The 20,316-nt window shown below is 56.9% G+C and overlaps 1 protein-coding gene across 9 annotated transcripts in view; it reads right to left on the bottom strand.

Moving 5' to 3' along the window:
• Positions 1 to 20,316, bottom strand: part of ATP2B4 (ATPase plasma membrane Ca2+ transporting 4) — an 87,857-nt gene that overhangs the window by 5,140 nt on the left and 62,401 nt on the right. For 5 of the 9 annotated variants that reach the window (XM_074849922.1, XM_074849923.1, XM_074849925.1 and 2 more), the window contains 18 exons: positions 19,949 to 20,206; positions 19,025 to 19,150; positions 18,746 to 18,871; positions 16,890 to 16,925; positions 15,111 to 15,272; positions 14,775 to 14,989; positions 14,441 to 14,683; positions 14,079 to 14,320; positions 13,371 to 13,605; positions 12,062 to 12,241; positions 11,703 to 11,790; positions 11,454 to 11,560; positions 9,749 to 9,940; positions 9,426 to 9,639; positions 8,774 to 8,985; positions 8,301 to 8,408; positions 7,741 to 7,923; positions 5,304 to 5,393 (listed from right to left, as the gene is read on the bottom strand). In XM_074849922.1, the coding sequence (XP_074706023.1) occupies positions 5,304 to 5,393; positions 7,741 to 7,923; positions 8,301 to 8,408; positions 8,774 to 8,985; positions 9,426 to 9,639; positions 9,749 to 9,940; positions 11,454 to 11,560; positions 11,703 to 11,790; positions 12,062 to 12,241; positions 13,371 to 13,605; positions 14,079 to 14,320; positions 14,441 to 14,683; positions 14,775 to 14,989; positions 15,111 to 15,272; positions 16,890 to 16,925; positions 18,746 to 18,871; positions 19,025 to 19,150; positions 19,949 to 20,206 (3,017 nt within the window). Of the gene's footprint in view, positions 1 to 5,200; positions 5,394 to 7,740; positions 7,924 to 8,300; positions 8,409 to 8,773; positions 8,986 to 9,425; positions 9,640 to 9,748; positions 9,941 to 11,453; positions 11,561 to 11,702; positions 11,791 to 12,061; positions 12,242 to 13,370; positions 13,606 to 14,078; positions 14,321 to 14,440; positions 14,684 to 14,774; positions 14,990 to 15,110; positions 15,273 to 16,889; positions 16,926 to 18,745; positions 18,872 to 19,024; positions 19,151 to 19,948; positions 20,207 to 20,316 lie in introns of all 9 variants that reach the window. The other 4 variants (XM_074849930.1, XM_074849928.1, XM_074849931.1 and 1 more) reach the window with 4 other exon arrangements.

The following is a 20,316-nucleotide window of genomic DNA, read 5'->3' as shown; positions in this document are numbered from 1 at the left end:
AACAAAAGAGGGGTTAGTAACAGCTACAAGTGGCCAGAGCTCCCAGGAGAAAGTAAAAATAAATAATAAAGACACAATAAAACAAAAAGCACAACAACAACAACAACAACAACAACAACAGTCACCACCACTGAACAGACAGCTAAGTCAAAATGAGAGATCTATGGTGAACTACGAGGGCCAACATGGATCAGACTCAGGCACTAGGTGGGTGATGGGGAATCAACCGACTATGGGGAGACTTCAGAAGCTGCAAGAAAAGACACGAGAAAAACTCAAAAAAACAGATCACTTCAAATGAATGGAAGCCAAAATGCATTAGTTGTCATTACGTGTGCGCACGCGTATCTGTGTGTATAAACGAGGACAAAAAAAGTGGAACTACAACTCAAAAAAGAGGTGGGTTAGACAAACAGCGGGTTCACTTCAAGGCAAAAAACTCTACTGTGGGAGCGATGTGTGTGTTTGTTCTGTTTAATTTTTAGACCTATAGAAAGGAAGGGGCTTTAAAAAGACGTCACAAACTTTTCAAGCCCGCATGAAGCAGCAGGTCCAAGTGGATGCCATGACCAGTAAATCAGACCCAGCTAAACATGCAAGAAGGAAGCCAGATCTGTGTGAGTTTCCCTGCACAGCTGCCACCTGGATCCCAGGCTGGAGCTCTGGATCCTTCCCTACACTGACATGCTGAAGACAGCCCAGCGGTTTCCAAAGGCAGCTATTCTTTTGGATGCTCCGCACAAGAAACAGATCTCAAACTTTGCTAGAAAGCCTGGCCACACGCTGCCTCTGTGAAACCCACAGGCTGTCAGCACTGCCAAAAGCCAGGCTCAGGGTGTTATGAGCAGATCCAGAACCCGGTTCGGGCGACCAGCGTATGGCTTTGCTATCTCCATTGCACTGGGAGAGGTCTGGAAACAAGCCTGGGTGGTGGCTAGCAGTAGATTCACTGCTCCCTCCAGTTCCTCTGGAAATCCAGCCTTGAACCCTTCCAGCTCTCGCCCTCCCTTGCAGCCAAGTCACGGTTGTTTGGGTGGATGGGTGACAAGTGTCAGATCCAGCAAACGAAGGGGCAGGAGGCGGCAACGCCGTGGGGCTGCGGCAGAGCTCAACACCCCAGCGCAGACGCTGGCATGCGTGAGACAACCAACATGTGCTACTCGGGTGCGGCAGAGCGCTCCAGCTCTCGTGGATGACTCAGGGCTATAATCACTCAAAAAGATGTCAAAAGGCATAAAACTGAAGGAGAGCAATGCAACATGTGGGCTTTTGAAGCAGAGCCAGCAAACCGAGCAGCTGAAGGTCTCCCAAGTCTTAGAGCACCAGGTGAAATCACACACATGGCTTTGCCTTTTACTGCAAAGCCGAGAGCTGCCCACCTCACAGCGCCGGTCGCTCCGCTCTCTTACACCAATGCTCTCCCCACTTACTCTTTCAGGCCAGAGCCAGCAAGTTGCCTCTCTCCAGAGGTCTCTCACCAGGTCGTCCCAGCACCCTCCAGGCTGGTGGCACCCTCCCAGTCACCTGGGAACTGGGCCAGTCTCCTCCCTTTATAGAGGAGGAAGCTACTGACAAAAGTTGTCAAGCAGGGACCAAGCACTTTGCACGAGTCCTTGTGTGTTTTATGGAAGCAATAGAAGTCTTTGCTCTGTTAAGCAAAGTTCATCTGGGACCAGGAGATCTGCTCAACTCCTTCCCTCCGAAGAAAATGCCTCCAGACCACTGTGAGACTTTGTTCAGCAACACTGAGTGCAGTGGGGAAGTCAGTACCACCTCCCTGTAGCAGTGTCGGTTCTCCTGCCGGCTCTGCCCTGTGGAAGCAGCACTGCAACTCACGAGATACCTTCACCTGCTCCCAACGCCCGAGGAACCCAGTTCCCACCCATATCTCCTGCCTGTTCTCATGGTGTCCCTGTGGACCGAAGCTGGGGCACGGAAGGGAGGAGATCCACAGATCCCACAAAAGGGGTGCTCCTCCGCAGCATCCCTGTGCTACACCCCGGAGAGCCTCCCCATCACTCAGCTGAGGGAGTGGAGAGTGTGCAGAGCTGCTGGAGGGAGAGTGATTCCGATACCCCCTTGCAAGCTGATGAGGCAAAATAAAGATACGTGTGTGTTCTGCCACTTCTTTGCAAACAGGCTGCAGATCTGGTGGGTGAACAGAGAGGACACTCCTCTTCCTGGTGAGATGAGCTGGGTTAAACTGGCCCCCTCGGTCTGGTACACGGGCAGGCTAGGAGGGAAATCACCAACCAGCAGAGCCAGTGAGAGCCTCCTGGGGATCTCTGGTCTCAGCACAAACAGCACTCACAAAGCCAGACCAGAGAAGTTACTTTAAGAGGAATCTCATGCCTGGAACCCTGTAGATTTTACCTGCAAGGTGTTGCAGGGTTCCCCTCTCGTGAGGGATGCCCTTCTGAGTCCGCTCTCCATCTGGCTCAGAAAGATGGTGCTGCACCCCATGGGGCAGCAACGTGCAACCCTGGGCACAGGCTCAGCACATCCCAGCTAGAAACAAGCCAGCCCAGCTCTTGCACACACACACGGACCAACACGCACCCGCGAGCTGGATGACAGACACTCATGAGGAGATGAGCATGGCCCCCCCCCCATCATGCTGGAGCACCAGCTGGCCTGCAAAAATGGAAAGTTTATGCAGCTGGGAACAAATTCAGAGCTGTGTTTGCCGCACTAATGACCACAATAAGAGCCTGGATAAATTCAGTGTTTAGTGTGGATGCACAGGACAAGGGAGACCACCAAGCAGGGCACTTTCTGCTGGGACTGATAATCTGTCACATCATCAACATCTTGAGAACAGCAACTGCAAGCACTGACAAAAGCACTGACCCCTAAAATGCCACGTGCAAAACCAACTAAACCAAAGAAGCTAGTGGAAGCCGAGGTGACTGCCAAAGCAACTAGGTGGTCAACCTAGGACAAGCTCAGAGGAAGGAGTAGCTTCACAGAAGCCCTCCCTGCCCCACCACCTCAAGCATTGGTGAGTCCAGACCCTACCACCACATCACTGCCTTTAGCTCCACCAATAAACTGCTGCCGCAGGTTTCCTCAGATTTTCTTACTTTGATTTAACCATCTCTGTCAGCAACTGCTGTGAAAATAATTAATTCAGCTGTTCCCTTGTCAAAGGAAATGTGTTTTGAAAGAGCCAGGCAGTGCAAACACAAATGAAATCCTCCCCAACCAAGCTGAAAGGCTCCCTCCCTCCCTGCCCATGGTCAAGCTCACGCCTCCTCTCCACCTGAAACCTTCGCAACCTGCATAACCTCCACGCTTGGAATTTATTCTCATTTCACGCCATCACTTCAGCACTGCAATGTGCTGGGCAAACCCCACTGCTCACACGGAGATGGAAATTACATTTTCTGCATGAAGCCAGCATCAGCTGCACCACTGACCCCTGGCTTGCTCTGCCCAGCTCCCTCAAACCAGGGTGAAACCCCCAAGAGAGACCAGCTCAGCTCTGCAAACCACGTCCTGAGGGTTATTCCCCAGATCTCCCTCTCCTCCAGCACCCCAAGAGGGGCACAGCAGCGGGGGCTGCCGAGGTCCAGCCCTGGAGAGCTCATCCCACAGAAGTGCAGTGGAAGACAGAGGGACACCAGTAATCTGTATGGAGGGAAGTGGAGCTTAGAGAGAGGGAAGGGAAGCGGCAGAGGGAACAGAGAGAAGTCTAGGCAGAAAACAGAGGGAAGACTTAGCGACCTGGGTTAGCTTCTGGTAAAGTTGTTTGCTGCCTGGAAGGGCACAAGCTATCCAAGTTATCTATTCCCTTGCTGCAAATCGGGGAGAACATTAATCCACAGACTGTAAAAAACCCCTGAATTTTGGTCTTGTCCACCCAAGCCCACTACCCTGAGACCCCTCTAAGCAGGTTTTCTTCCGATTAGAAAGTCTTGGTGGTGCACAGATGCAGTCGGGACCAGAAGGCAGCTGCGCTGCTTCAGAAACACTGGGGTTAAGCAAAATAAAAAATTCAAGCATCAGTGTCAGCTAAATAGAGAGAAAACAAAATTATCAGAAATTCTCTCTTCTCTCCCACAGTGCACAAACAGTGGAAACTGAAAGCTATTCAAAAAGTCACCAAGGGTATTTCTTTAATAAGAGGAGAACACGGAAAATGACTGTGCAATAAAAAAGCCAATTATCCGGGAAAGATACACTACCTACTCACAGCCTGGCACAGCCCTGCAGAGAGAATTCACACTCACGTGCTCACAAGCCCATATACGCAGCTCACAATGAACACAGAGAGGGGCACTGCACCAGCGAGGGCTTTTCTTTGGTCTGGAAACCCCCAGCTAGATCCTGGATGCTCCAGCTATGATGGGGTCCAGCAGAGCCCTGTGCTGTCCCCACAGAGCAGTGAAGGGCACGCTTACGTGCGCGGGCTGGCTCAGCTCTGTCTCACACGGCATGCAAGTTCACAGGCAGGACAGGGGAGGCTGCTTGCTTACAAGCCAGCTCGGAAACAGCGGGCTGAGCTGCAGGTGAGCGGCTCCGATGCGTCACCGCTGGCCAGCTGAGCCTCGGTAGCCAGCTGCTCTCACGCACTGGCCAGCCTCTCAACCAAGGCGGGAGCAAACACCCCTTCTCACACACGTGCAAGAGGCAGAGAGCACACAGGCAGCCCGGTACCGTGTCTCAGCCCATCCCAACATCACACTAACTGCTGTGGGAAGGTCCGAGCGGCCACTCTGCCTCCAAACAGATTTTCAGCTTTGGTAAAGCAACGCCTCTGCCCGTCCCTGCCCTCCTGGGGCTGGGCAGAGCCATGATGGAGAGAAACGGCAGCTTTTGGGTGCAGCGTGCCCTTTTCACAGCAAAATGCTTTTAGTTGCTCATGAACACACGGTTCTTTTAACAAGAACCGCCAATTTTTGCACCCCTCAGGAGGGTGGACTCTTACATCAGTCCTGCAAAGGAGGAGAAGAGGTAAAAACAGAGGAAGCAACAAGGAATGGCGGGGTGGGGGGGGAAGGACCAGGAAGTATCGTAAACTTGTTAAAGATGCAACAGCATAAAAACTAATTTTTTTAAACGCTCTCCCGCCCCATCCTTCATTTTGGAAATCAGTGTGCGAGTCAAGGTTGAGGGAGAGAGAACAGGCTGGGTTAGGTTGGTGCAGGTGCTCTCTGTGGTTATTAGAAGTCATGCATTGTAATAGACTATCACTCACTGCCCGCAGGAGGAGATGCAGCAGCAGCAGCAACAGCAGAAGTGGTGGGAGTGGAATTGACGGAGGAAAGAGCTACATGGGTTGGGCTAGAAACATTTTTTACATCGTGGTGCTGGCTCACGATGGAAGGCTGTCTCCTGAGGGCTCCCTGCAAAGAGGAGGCGCCGGTCTGGAATGTGTAAACTACGTCCATCTGCAAAGAACCAGAGAGTGAGATAGCGTCGCCCCGGCCAGAGACAGGGAGAGGGGTCAGGGATGGAGGGGAGCAGGGAGGTTGGGCAGACACACACGGACAGGAAGGAAGAAGGAGGACGGAGAGGTGGGGAGGAGGGAGGAGAGAGCCCCCCCGACCCCGCGCTCCCGTAAACCCACACCGAGTTCGGCTGGTGTTTCTGGGAGCAGAGGAGAGGTAGGCTTCGAGCCTCTGCCCTGCTCTCGCAGGTGTGAGAGGGGCAGGGTTTAATCCCACCACCAAGAAAGAGCCTGTGGTGGGAGGGAGCGATAGAGGAAACACCTTTAGGTTATCCCGCCAATCTGCAGGAGGAGCAGAGGAAGAGAGAGGGTGGGCAGAGGTGCGAGCTGGCAGCCGGTGGTCCAGAAAACTGCACTGGGAAAGGGTTTCTGGTTCCTCAGCCCCAGGGGATGTACAGCTGGGGGGCCAAACCTTGGGACACACCACGCGCCCGCAGCTCCCAGGGCAGCCGGCCGTGCTGGAAGACATTTCAGCCTCTCCCAGGCTCACGGCTCCGCACAGACTCAGCAGCAGAGCTGGCAGGGGTGAGCAGGGATGCAGCCAGGAAGCACCCTCGGCGATGGGCCACAGTTGCTCTGTGGATGTGCACCGAGGCTGGAGGAACTGAGCAGCACCCAGGTGCCACCGTGGCTTCCCAGAGACTTTGCAGCTTGACTGTCCCCAGCCCCATGCCAGCCTGGCAGAGCGCACAGCCTTGTGCCACCCCAGCTTGCCCGCACGGCTCCTGGGGAAGAGGCACCTCCTCCAGACCCATGTGCAGCTCGAGCTCACCCTGAAGATATTTTACACATTGCTCCGCTCCTTCCTCGGATTCATCTCCCTCCACAGAGTGAGACTTTTCCCCAGTGCACCAAGCTGGCCCTGTGCTCTCATTTAAGACACACTGACTCGGGACAGAAGCCCCAAGACGCTCAGGTTGGACCTGCTGGCTGCTCTGCTCGACGTGCAGGGCACCACAGCCGGGAGAGGAGATGCTAAAGAGGCTCCACGATGTGCCAGCAACGTTTTTCAGGTTGCAAGAGCAAGAGCTCTTTTCAGCCCAGGTCCACCACGGCTGCAGGGAGATACCTGAGAGGCTCCAGGCTCGGCCCCAGCGGCACATCTGGCCGCTGGTACTGCAGCCGTTCATACCTACCAGGCCTCCGACACATCTGGACTGAAACAGCCCAGTGCTCCCAGAACGTCTTTCATGTGAATGAACCAAACCGAGCTGGCAGCTCAGCTCAGCCCCCTCCAGCACCAGCAACTGGCACTGCCCTGGGCCCCCAGAAGAGCCCCGCTGCCCCTCCCCACTCACAACAGGCAGGAATCAAGGCTGCACCTCACCTTGAAACCATCAAGGCAACACCTGACCGAGGAGAAGCAAAGTGAACACGGCACAAGGCGGCTGCTGCGCTCACTCCAGTCCCCTCCAGGACCATTTTGGTTATCTCCATTTGTCGGAGGGCCAGAGGAAGGACGGAAGGTAACACAGCAGCCCTGTGTGCCAGGGGTCACTGGGGACCCACAGCTTTCCTCCATGGGGCAGCTCTGCCCAGGGCTCGAGGAAAGACGAGGGGCAGTGACCTCGCTGCAGGGAGCTCTCCCTGCCCTGCCCAGCCAGCAGTCTGGGGGAAAAACCACCCTTTGAGGAAAAACTGAGTAAGAGAGAAACAACTGATGTAAAAAGCATATCAACAGATAGATTCTCCTCCCCTTCTGTGCTGCAAGACCAAGAGCTTCAGGCGAGGAGCCTGGAGAGCTGGCAGGAAGGGGCAGCAAGAGCCCTTGGCCATGGGGAAGGACAAAGAGCAGTGAGACTGGAGAGGGTCTCGTGCAGGCAGATCCCTCCTGGGCACGTTCCCCACTGGGAGCCGCATCCCAGCAGCGACCAAGAGCAGCTTCAATGCTGACCTACTCGCTGCACAACTCAGTAAGAGCCTGGGTGGCTCTGTGGCCCCCCAACAGCTTCTGAACACCCTCCTCTATTGCGCGAGGTGCCCACCAGCAGCACATCCAGCCTCCTGCAGACCAGTCTGGCCTCGAGCTGCAGGATGCCGTGCTCTGCATCAGAACAGACCAGTGCCTCCCCCCCACCCTGAGCTGTTCTGAGAGCCAGGCTGTCCCAGCTCCCCACCCAGGGCAGACCCAGAAAGGCACAGGTGGTGGGAGAAGTCTAGCCCAGGAGGTGATGGCATCCTCCGAGCAGCAGCCGTCACCTCTTTCCAGACAGAGCCCCTGGAGAGAAAGAAAGAGAAAGAAAGAGAGAGAAGGAAGAGCCCCACAATACCCGGCTGCCCCACAGTACCTGTGTCTGTATCCTGTTGAGACCCCTGAACCACAGGATCTGCCCACGCCGCAGCTCCATTTCAGCGTGGTCAATCTCATCCACATCTTCAGGCAGCTCCTCCTCTGGGATCTCCTCCTTGGTGATGCCGTGCCCAGCTTCCTTCAGGAATTTCAGGTGGCTGGTTGGGACAGTGCAGATCAGCTGGGGAGAGGCAGGGAGAGAGCAGCTCCTTAGCCTGTTGCTGTGGCAGCACGGAGCCCACGGCCAGCCTCGACCGAGGGAGAGCATTCCTGCAGCGAGCTGCCAGGGACTCAGCTGAGAGATGCCAGGATGCAGCCAAAAGATGCCACCGCTGGATGTGCCCCACTACAAGCAGGGTGGGAACGAGGAGTAGATTAGCAACCTCCTCTCCTCACTGCTGGTATGGTCCTGGGATGAAGCATCACCCCCTTCCAAAGCTGCCTTGAATAAATACTGGGCAGAACAAGAGCAGCGAGGCAGCGGGAAGGGAGAGGCAGGCTGGGCTGCGAGCACGCTGTGGCACAGGCACATCATATATTTTTCAGACTGGCACTTACCTGGCCCCAGAGGAGCTCTCCCACTCCGATAAAAATACACCAGAACCACTGGCTCAGGGTGAGCCCAGAGCAGCTGAATGGCTTCCCACCAAACTCCACAATGATGATCTACAGCACAGGAGAGAACAAGTCACACACTGGGGAGCTCCAAGGGCTGCACAGCACAGCCACGGGATAAAAAGGTCACCTACAGCCACACATCTTTCCCCCCTTCACTGGGATCACGAGAGCAGCAAGGACCTCACATCTAGGCTAGTAACACCAGCAGGGTGCTGGCTGGCCAGCCCTGGCACCTCCCAACACACTCCAGACCCCAATATTCAAGTTTTATGTCACCAAGAAGCTGCTGGAGAAGAAGAATGAGGATATAAAACAGAGCTGTGGGCAATGACTGCAGCAGACACAGGTCCTGCTCGTGCTGTGGTCCCTCCCAGCCCCACCATCTTATTCCCACGCTGTTCCCGCAGCTTCACCTGAGCTGCAAACGTCCCCAGCACCACTGTGCAGAAGATGGGGTTGCGGTAGATGGACTCGAAGACGTTCCTCTCCCCGTGGATCTTGCGTGCGTTGATCTCGTTGAACAATTGCATCATGACAAAGGTGTTGAAGACGATGGTGTAGTGCTCGGTGGGCGGGGAGTGGAGTGGGGCATTCCGGCCGCTGTCAATGTCAAAAAACTTCTCCCCTAAGCAGACAAGGGGTTTTGGGGAGGGGATAGGGGAGGGTGGGGAAGAAAGAAGATGAGATCCTGCTCCTTCCTTCTGGCTCTGACTGGTAGAGGTGGAACTGGGATCCCAGGCTCTCACTGAAGATTCCTTCACCCAGCTAGAGTGCCCCATGCTAACCCCACTGAACCCTTATTTCCTTAAAAAACATTGAAAAGCTGCTTCCTTGGCTAAAACTGTCTCTGCGCCCAAAAAGCTCTAGAGAAAAAAAAATCCTCTCCTTATCAGCCCTCCGCTTCCCATCCATTAAATAAGCTCTCTCCTGGCCAACCTGAGATCACCGAGTGACAGCTGAGAGCAAGGGTCCCCGACACTGGTGACAAAGGGTGGCTTGCAAGGCAGAGCTGGGACTCTGCCCCTTTCCTTCCCCCCCTGAGTTTCTTGGGGCCTCAAAGCTCACCTGCAAAAAGCAGCGTGAAAATGATAGTTAGCTGGTACACCGCGTGCCCCAGGATGTTCTTCATCATGGTGCGGGAGATGAGCGGCTTGTTGCGGCCGTAGGGCTTGCGCAGCAGCAGGGACTCGGATGGGGGCTCCGTGGCCAGGGCTAAGGAGGCGAAGGTGTCCATGATCAGGTTCACCCACAGCATCTGGACAGCCTTCAGGGGAGAGTCCTGCAGAGAGAGGGGGGAGAACACGTCATGCCACCGAAACCACCCTCTTTTCGCTCCTTGTTTCACAGGAGCCTCCGCTCTCCTCCTGCCGAGCCCAGCGGCCCTGTACCTGCGTGATGCAGGCGCCCGTGAAGGCCACGATGACAGCCACGATGTTAACGGTCAGCTGGAACTGCAGGAACTTGGAGATGCTGTCGTAGACATTGCGTCCCCACATCACTGCCTTGACGATGCTGGTGAAGTTGTCATCCGTCAGGATGATGTCTGAAGCCTCCTTCGCCACGTCTGTGCCTGCGATGCCCTTGAGGACCAGGGAGAAAGAGAAAGGGTTGGGGTGAGTCATGGAGCAAGCTCCATGCTTGCTGTCCGCCTGGCTCTGGTTTTTCCCAGACATAGCCCCAAGAGAAAAATCTGCCGGAGCCAGAGGAGCCTGAGCCAGTCCTGGGTTTGACAGCGAGTCCTGCTGCGGCTGCGCTAACACACCCGGGAGAGCAGAGGCTCCAAAGCAGTGAAGCCTTCAAGGACAGACAGAAGCTTGGCTTTAAAGCAGGGCTCTCAGGACCCCCAAACGAGAGAGAGGGAGCTCAGTAGCCCAAAGCCCTGGTGCCTTCTGCCTTATCCGGGGTGGACAGCAGCCCTGCAGCAAGCAGGGTTGCCCACAGCCTCCCAGAAGTCACCTGCAGCATCTCAGAAGGACACAGTTTGCTCTACAGGAGCTGGGCTCGCTGCGTTTCTCACCGCCAGCACACAGAGGCGCTGGCTTTGCAGTAATTAAATGCACCAGAGCAATGCCCCATAACCAGCCGGTTCCCTGGTGCCTTCCGGGAGCAATCTTGAGATTTGCAAGACCCATCTTGGGCGGGAATCCTGCAGCTGTTGCAGGACATGAGCTTCGGAGGCAGCTGGACAGAGCTATCCCCTGTGCCGGCTGCTCCCCATGCTCGGCAGACCCAGGGGCAGCACAGCCCCGTGCTTGGCCAGGGTCCGATCCTGCCCGCAGTACTGCATGGTCCCCAAGAGAAGACAGACCTTCTGCTGTACATCCTAAAGGCTCCAGAATTGCACTTGGATATTTAACAGCTTCCTAAAAACACTCGCTCCCCCCAAAATTCCTCATTTGCTCAAAGCTGTCTACATGGGCTCATAAGGCTCCACCCAGCAGCTGGCTCCTGCTCCCATACCTAAACTTAAACAATTCACAGGAAACCCATTAAAACCGACAGGTTTATTTCCTTGCTTCTTTCAGACAGGGCAAATATAAGCAGCAAACCAGGAGATAAGGACCATAAATAAACTCCCCAAGACATTGCCAGCACTGCACTCGGAGCCTGGGCTGCCCGTTACAAGCCTGGGTGAAGAACTCCAGGGATAAACCACGTCACGTTGAGTTACTGGGCTCCCACAGCTCTCCTGGACCCCACAGCTCTCCTGGACCCCACAGCTCTCCTGGACCCCACAGCTCAGAAACCAGGGCCAGGCAGGTCCCTGCTCTGGGTGCTCTGCAAGCGCCGTGTCACCTTCAGCTTGACACGGTCCCTCCAGAGGGGACAGAGGAGCTTAGCGCTAAGCCAGGCTCTCAGAGGATTGCTTCCCACCCGTCTTTGGCTAACAATCCTATAAAGTTCATAAGAATTAAATAAAACCTCCAAAGAAAGTTTCTTTTTTCTTTTTTAAGCTATCCTGTAGATTTGGAAAAGTGTTTCATCAGTTCAGAAATATTTCAGTGCTGACAATAACCAAGCGTGCCATTCGTTTCTCACCCCAGAGAGCGAAGGCCACCCCTGGGGAAACCCCCCCGCCCCACCCGTCCGTACCATGGCAAACCCGACGTCGGCTTTCTTCAAAGCCGGGCCATCGTTGGTCCCGTCCCCAGTCACAGCCACCACCTGCCTCTGATCACCAACAGTGCTGTCGATAATTCCTGAAATGGAGACAACCAGTTTAGAAAAAAAATAAGCCCCGAAAACAGGCTCCCAGCATGGATTATGCTGCAAAAGCACCCGCGCAGAGCAGGATGAGACACTCCGGGGAGAGGCAGCAGCCGGGGGCTGCCCAGTGCTCACCTTTCACAAGCGTGTGTTTATCTGTCGGGGAGGAGCGGGCCAGCACACGCAGCTTGGGCCAGATCTTATCCAGCTGCTCCTGTTCTACCTGCAGGACAAGGCATGTGTGAGAAAGGGAAGGGACCCCCCAGAAACCTTCTGCTCCACTGGAGAGCAAACCCCAGCTGGGACAGGACAGTGCATTTGCCTCCAAACACCCAGACACCCTGCAGCCACGCTGGCTGAGGGTCCCGGCAAGCAGAGGGACCAGCTGTGTTTATCCAAGGAGAGGAAGAAAACCCAGCGGGATTCAGCTGCTGGGGCTGTCAGAGAGGCCACCCACACCCGCTGCAGAGCAGGACCCAGGGCTGCTCTCCCACCTCTCCCTTCTCGTTGCGGATGAGCCGGTTGAACTCCTTCCCCTCCAGGCACAAGAAGTCCTCCCCGGGCAGCAGGATGCCACACTTAGTGGCGATAGCGCGGGCGGTGTTGATGTTGTCCCCTGTCACCATCCGGACAGTGATCCCCGCTCGCTGGCACTTCAGGATGGCGTCTGGCACCTGGGGGACAAGGACAGAGTTGGGGGGGCAGGGCAGGGTGCTTGGCTTTGGCACTGGGTACCCCGGGAGCCAGGCAGCTCCTCTCCCATCCTCCTTAAAAGGATCTGGAAAGGGCCCTGGTGGGGTCAGGAACCAGCAGCCCACCTGCACCCACCCGGGGCTCAGCTCAGTGCTCCTGCTGGGGACAAGATGCTGAACCAAAAATTCCCCCCTGCCTGAGAACCAGCTCAGCCATTTATCCCTGGGGTGCAGGGGGAAGCCACCAGGGCTTGGAGAGGACGCCTGTCCCTGCTCCTGCCCCGCAGCCTCCTGCCCTCGCCGTGGCTCCAGCCAGACTCGCGTGCGTGGCCGGAGCAGCTCCTCTGGCACAGCCAGCGTGAGATCTTGCAGCCCCTGCCCCACAGGGAAGGCAACCTCGCTGCCTCCTCCCCGCCACGCCGTGGTGCTGGGCGCCAAGGCACGGCCAGGCAATCCATCAAAACGGGGACATTTCATCCGCCCACCCCCCCCCGGCACCACTCCGGCAGCACGTTGCCTCACTAATGGGTTTATCTATTACGGAGTGGTGGGGGAAGAGGATATTAGTGAGAAATTAGCAAATTGAATCAACGGCCTCCAGAGCCGGTGCAGACCGGGCATCTGTTATGCAACTCCCAGACCCAGATACTTGAACATCTAATCAGGAAAGATGCAAGCAAGGCAGGAGCGCAGGGGCAAGCTCCAAAATGTAATCAAAAGGCAGGTATCAGAGGGCTTATTGCATTAGCCCAGCAGGGCAGCAAGCTGGGAGGGAGGAACCAGCTGGATCTGCCCTGCCCCTCTCCAAGACCCCTCTGTCACCCCTGTGGTGTCTCCATGCCCCTTTCAACAGCACACAGAACCAGTCTGGCTTGTGCACAAACCCCTGGTAGCAGCTGGGGGAAAGTTTGGGTGGAAACACCCTGCCACTAAGTCATTTTGTCCAGGTATGGGAGAGAAATCCCATACCTAGCGGGGAGCTGGTAGGATGGGGCACTTCAGGGATGGAGGCAGAGGAGCTGCTTGTGCTTTCATAAGGGGCTCATGGTCCTGAGCAGCAGGAAAGGGGGTCCCAGCCCAGGACAGCCGGGGCAGAGCTGGGGTTCAGTACCTCCGGCCGCACAGGGTCCTCTATCCCAACCACAGCGATGCAGGTCAGGTCAGACAGGATCTCGTTCTCACTGTCCCAGTCTGGCTCGGCGTCAGCGGGGAAGTCACGGAACGCCAGGCAGATGGTCCGCAGCCCGTGGCAGGCCATGGGCTCTATCACCTTCTTCACCATCTCATCCCGGTCCTTCACCTTGAACACCCGGGGGTCACCGTTCTTGTCCAGGATCCTGGTGCACCTAACAGGACCAGGACGGAGGGTGAGGGGACTGGTGGTGACAGATGCTGCCAGCTCAGCAACCTGCTCCCCATCACCCAGCTTCCTCATCTGCAAAATGCCCAGGGAGGGGGTGGAGTCACCATCCCTGGATGTGTTTAAGGGTCGTTTGGATGAGCTGTTGGGGGATGTGGTGTAGGGGAGAACTTTGTAGAGTCGGGCTGAGGGTTGGACTCGATGATCCCGAGGGGCTTTTCCAACCTGAATGATTCTGTGAAAATGGGGGCATCTCCTTACACACAGCTCCCTACAGCTTTACCAAAGCCACCCTAAGTGAGTTAAACACTTTGCACAGCATCACCTCCCAATAGTCACCTCCCTGCTCCACAGCAGTGGGACACCCTTCACCCCCCAGCCCCCCAAAACAGCTCCATGGTGCATCGAGAGTCTAAAGCCCATGGGACGGGGAGAGGCATAGCGAGGGAGGACGGTTACTTGCGGAGGATGATCTCGGAGGCTCCCTTGCTGTACATGCGGAAGCCACCGTTGCCATTCTTCAGCACCGTGCTCATGGACTTGCGCACTGAGTTGAAGGTGTAGACCTTGTAGAGCTTCTCCTCCGGCACCTCATTCCGCACAGCCTGGTAATCCTGCTTCAGGTCCAGCACGAAACCCAGCAGAGCGCACTCAGTCTTGTTCCCCACTTGCCGGGGTAGCCCCCCTTCCTTCTCGGGTGGCTGGAGGGGAAGAAGGGAAAGGAAAAGCAATGCCAAACCTTGGTATGGTAGGACAGGAGCGGCAGGGATGGTCAATGGTGGGAAGGCCAGAAGACATGAGGTTGTGGTTCTCCAACTCACCAAGATCTTGGATGTGTAGGCAGAGTTGATGGCGACACCGTTGACTATGAGGTCCAGGATCTTGGGCAGGATGGCTTCGGGGTCGGGGATCTGGCGGTAGTGTGTGTCCCCCACGTAGGCCTGCACCACAGTCATGCGGTTCATGGTGAGCGTGCCCGTCTTGTCCGAACAGATGGCGGTGGCGTTGCCCATGGTCTCACACGCATCCAAGTGTCTCACGAGGTTGTTGTCCTTCATCATTTTCTGCAACAGGCACCATGACCGGGAAGGTCAGAGCCAAAAACTTGAATTTCCCCATTGTGCCCTCAGTGACCCTGCTGCACCGTGGTCTCACCTTCACGGAGTAGGCCAGGGAGATGGTGACCGCCAGCGGGAGCCCTTCAGGCACAGCCACCACCAACACGGTGACACCAATGATGAAGAACTTAACGAAGTACTGGATGTAAATGGGGGTGCACTCTGCCAGCCAGGGCCGCCCCTGCACCCCAAACGTGTCGATCACGAAGTACAGCACCAAGATGATGACCGTGATGGCCGACATGATCAGCCCTGGGGGAAGAGGCAGAATGGCAGGTGAGGGGATGCAGGGGAAGGGGACAGCCCCTTCTCCCCGTGCCACTTCCAGCAGAAGCTCTGGGGTGACAGCTCGTGTCAGGCCACCGCCACTCACCTGCCTTCCCAATCTGGACCGCCAGGCGCGTGAGCTTCCCTTGCAGCACAGACTTCTCCTTCTTGGGCACCTTCACCTTCTTCTTCTCCTTCTCCTCATTTTCTACCCCTTCCTGGCTCTTCAGGGGCTGGATCTCTAAGGCCACACCATCCTGAGTTTTAGCTACAGCCCAGGGCAAAATAAGACACCACGTGTGAATAGGAGAGAGACCGGGAAAACCTGTAGGACACCACTGAGAAAGATGGTGGTGGGAGAGAGAGAAAACCCAGAACAAGAACCGTTCCCGATGACACACGCATCCGAGCACACGGAAACCTCATGTCCTGGGGCCCTGCCACCTCTCTACAGGGCAGTTTTCTGCCATCTACCCCAGCCCCACGGATAAAGGATCCTCAGAGCTGACACTGGTGATGTGACCCCTGCGCCGGTCACACCTCTAAGGCAGTGAGTGCTGCAGGAAACCCTCTGGCCAGGCTTTGGGGTGGAGGCAGGTCTCTTCTGGCCTCCCCAGGGGCTGATTTACACCCTGCAGCAGACGGGGAGCACTTTGGGCTGACCCCAGAGAGGCTCCAGTTCCCCCCAGTCCCCTGACGAGCATCCCCACTCCCTCCCGGTGCTACCTCTGCAGTGCCCTATGGGCAGTTCAGCAGGAATCAATTGCCAGGGGAGCGACTGAGGGGGTGAGATGGAGGGGGACGGTTAGAAATTGGGATGGAGATTGAGGAGGAGTGAGCCAGCTCATTGAATCCCAACCCTGAGCCATCCACCACATTTTTAGGACCCGAGACAACCAGGCTTTCAGTTGCTATAATTGATCTAGTCCAGCTGAAGGTCTGCACCGGGGAGACCCAAGTCAGCTGGAATTTTTGAAGAGGGATGAGGAGAGGGTGGGAACCCTCCTGCCCCAAGAGGCTCCTCCTCAGCCATCAGGGCTGGAGGAGCAGCAGTGGCCCCATGGCTGCCCGCGGATGCCCCTGGGACCTGTCCCCTCCCGGCTGCTGCTGCTCGATGGCTTGAGACACCCTGGAGCTTACGGCAGCTCCACATCGGACACCTCCACGGTTACGACAGACCCGACACGGACAAAACAAGCACCCGGACACAGTCTGACGGGAAGGAGGGAAACTCAAACTGCTGAGAGGAGAGAGAAAGAGAGAGAGAGGTGGAGAGAGAGGTGCAGAAATGGGCTTCCTCCACAGCCTGCAAAGAACAGTGTGAGAAACACTGGCGAGGAGACGCTCACGGAGTCGAGGCCATGGGAGGAGAGGGTGCAACCGTCACATTGGCCAGGCCCCGTGGGACATTTCATCCCGGGAATAGCAGGAGGGGACCCACATCTCTCTCCCAGCCGTGCCCAAACACAAACCCTGCAAAGGGACAGCTTCTGACGAGCACAAGGGCTTCAGAGCCCCCAGGTCACAGCTGCAGCTCATGTCAACATGGATGATGTCTGGCCCAACAACAGGATGCTCTGGCAATAGTCCAGGCTGCTGGAAGAGCCCTGTCCTCCCTGCACAAAGGCTTTGCCCCACGCAGGGGCAACGTGGCCCCAGGACAAGCCAGCCAGCCCCATCCCAGCTATGCACAGCCCCGTGGTGTGGGACACCATGCCGGGGCCACCGGCCGTTGGACCATTGCACCCTCTCCCAGGACAACGAGGCGAGAGTCCCGCCGGAGCAGCAAAGAGCACAGACTGATGAGAAGAAGGAAGGAAGGAAGGAAGGAGGAATGCTCGGTAGTTAGTGTGGTGCTGGTTCAAAGGATGGAGAGGCTGGTTACCTTTGTTGCGATTTTCGGGGGCTCCGGTTTTTTTACCTGTTCAAAGAGAGAAAGGGTGGAGGGCTGAGCACAAGGACCCACGTTCACCGTCCAGCTGGTGGGACAGCCCGGAGCCTGCCCCGCTCCAAGGGGCCACGCACCGCTCCAGTGGCATCCGTGCGCAGGGCTCAGCACCCTGTGGTCACCCTCTGGACACCACACGTGCCTTGGTCCACAGCTCACGGCACCGGGAAGGCTCTGGAGCTCTCTGGCTCCCCCAGGCACCCCGTGTCCCCAAGGCTTCAGATTTCCCCACCTGCAAAGCACCCTCTACAACCCCTGTCAGTGCTTCAAGGGGTGCCAGTGGTGTCTCAGATCTTCGGGGAGAAGAAACCATATAGCAGAGCTTGACCTCCGTGCAGCATGTGCCGAGCACTGGTGCTCCCTACCTCCCGCTGCTGTCGGGCGCGAGCGGATCCACCCAGGAGGTGCAGATTTGTCCCCCGCCACAGGCAGCAATACACCCATAGTGGGGGGCTCTGCCCCCGCCGTGTCTGTGCTGGTCAAGTCTGCTCATGGGGGTCCTCAATGTGCCTCCACAACACAGGGCTGCTGCAGTCTAAAGCCTTGAGTGGTAAGGGGTTTATCCACCTTCTCCCCATCACCCCCCAGCACCACGGTGGGGGGCGAGCCGGTGAAGCCCCCTGTCCCACTTTGCTCCCAACTGGAGGGCTGCAAGGCACAGAGCTGGGTTTGCTGTGGGGCTGCGACAAGAGCCTGGAGGCTGGGAAAGCACCAAAGCACTGTGCCCGGGTGCTTGGTGAGCTGCTGCTCAGCTCCAACAGCAGCGCCGCTCCCACACCTCACCCCATACTCCCACCTCCAAGCTGGCAGCTGAACCCCAAGAGCTCCGCAGCCACCGGAGCCCAGCGATGCGAGCCAACCGCCCGCCCCGGGCGAGCAGAGCTGAGAAACCCAGCGCACATGCGGCCCAGAGCTGAAACGGCTGCCAGGAGAGGCCCGGCAAGCCTCTCCCCCCGCCTGGCATCGCCTCCCGGGAAGGGCTCCCCGGCGCAGGGACGCCTGTGCAGCCAGCGATGCCAGCCGGCAGCTCCCTCCTGCCAGCTCCTCGCACCTCGCCGCTGCTCCCAGTGAGCCCAGACCTGCTGAACTGCGGTGCATGGACACGGGGGAGAGCAGGAGCTTCCCAAGCCTGGCTCGTACCGGTGCTGGCACAGAACAGGAGAATAAGCAGCAAGGTTTAAGAGCCGAGGCAGGAAAGCATTCGAGTCCCAGCATGATCAGGAACACCTCAGCCTGCCTGGCTGCTCTCCTACCCTCCACCCCCCAGCACACAACCCCTCCTCTGCGCCTCGCCTCCTCCCCTCAGGGAGCTCAGGGGCTGCCAGCAGAGATCTTCAAAGTCCTCAAGGTTCTGGATGGGCTACAAACATCCTGCGGACAACCAGGACTCACCTTCCCCCCACAGGGTGGGCAATGAGCACCGTGCCACAGCATCGCTATCGGCCACTTTTCTTTCTGAGCATCAACCCCCCCCACCCTGCAACTCCAGGCTGCAGCCGGCTGGAGAAGAGAGAGTTGGAACCGTGTCCGAAAGAGCTGGCGAGCAGAGGTCTGGGTGCACGGGGGGCTTTCCTCAGGCAGCACGATCCCCACGCTGTGGGTGAAGGGGCAGCAGGGAGGGATCCTCCCCCCCGCCACCTCAAGAGCTCACCGTACCTGCCTGGGTCACGGGCACTAACCCACAACCGCGTCCCACGGCTGCGGGCGTAGCTGGTTGCGCAACAGTGGATGCTTCCCAGGAAAGGGAGAAAGGCAAAAGGAGGGAAAAACGCAGGTTCAGAGGATCTCCTTACCTTTCTTCACTTTCTTTTCCTCATCTCCTTCTCCCGCACCCAAGAGAGTGAAGATGATTCCCGTCTGGGAGTTGATACCCACGGCAGTCACCACCATCCTGCCGGAGCCCTCCATCACGTGGGTACCTGGCACAGCAGGAAGGCCACGGTGAGACCGGACACGGGCACGCAGTTCCCATCTCCTCCCCGCCACCGGGACACAGGACCAACCATCTCCCCACCCAGCACAAACCCGTCCCAGCCCCACACCCACCACGCGAGAACTGCCCAGATCCTCACCTGACAGCAGCATGGGATCTTTATCCAACGATTTCTTGACTTGGTCTGACTCCCCAGTCAGCGAGCTCTCATCTATTTTCAGGTCATTGCCCTGGATCAGGATCCCGTCTGCTGGCAAGAGATCACCTGGGAGAGGAGCAAAAAGGAGGGGGGGTCAGCCCCGGCACAGGCAGCCACAGCTCACCCCTGCCTGCCCCATCCCTGGAGGAGGCTTCGTGTGTCAGCAAAAGGATTCAAAACTCAGTCTCAGACCAAATCTAGAGGGAGGAGAAGCAACAGATGGGTGTTATAAGACAGATGGGTATTATAAGATGATATCCAATAGCTCCAAAATCTTCACTGATGTACAAAAGCATTCACTGTGAGGACTTCTGTTCAATCAGACAGCACATCCCCCGTCTGGTTTTACTGAATCAACACCACATCCTTCCCAAAGCCTCCTGATACCTCCAAACCGTTACACGATCCCATTATCCACCTGTCAAGGAAGGAAAAAGCCCTACAGGGAACTGAACCCCATGTTGGACCAACCTCCTTCCTGCCAGGAGCTGCATGGGATAAGCATAACCCCTGGTAAACAAGGAGCAGGGCCTAGTTTAGCCCAAGGGCTGCATCTCCTAGTAAGGAAACGTTTGCCAACAAGGACATGGTTGTGAAAATGAATCAGTTTTGAGACCAGCAGGTCGCTAAAGGACCCCAAAGCTGTGTGCAAAGCCTGGCTTGGCTTTGCCAGCCCAGCTCGGGGCTGGTGAGCGGCAAAGCGAGCAGAGCTCCGTCACCCGCCGCTCCCGGCCACGGCACGCTGCAACATAGAGTAAGCAGAGGAGTCAACGCTTCCTCTCAAGGCAAAAGGGCTGGCAAAGCAGAGAGGAGGAACCTCCTGAGGTGGAGGGCCAGACCCCAGCCACCGCCGCCTCCACTCACCGTACTTGATCTGCGCGATGTCTCCCACCACGATCTCGGCCACTGGGATCTGAATCACCTGCCCCTTGCGAATGACCGTGAACTTCTGCTCCTGCTCGATGCGGCTCTGGAGGCCTCGGAATTGCTTCTCCTTGCTCCAGTCATTGAAAGCGGTCACCAGCACCACGATGATCACCGAAAACAAGATAGCCGCCCCCTCGATCCAGCCAGCCTGCGACTCGCCCTCGTCCTCCACGCCGCCTGATGACTGGCCACACACTGCAGGCGGAGGAGAAGACTCATTTTCACAACGAGACACCCGCTTTCCTCCAAGAAACATGCACAGAGCAGAGCCTGCAAGACAGTTACTCCTCCCTCCTCCTCCCTGA

Source organism: Strix aluco, chromosome 25, assembly GCF_031877795.1.
Source record: "Strix aluco isolate bStrAlu1 chromosome 25, bStrAlu1.hap1, whole genome shotgun sequence".
NCBI lineage: Eukaryota > Metazoa > Chordata > Aves > Strigiformes > Strigidae > Strix > Strix aluco.
This window is presented reverse-complemented; position numbering and strand designations above follow the sequence as displayed.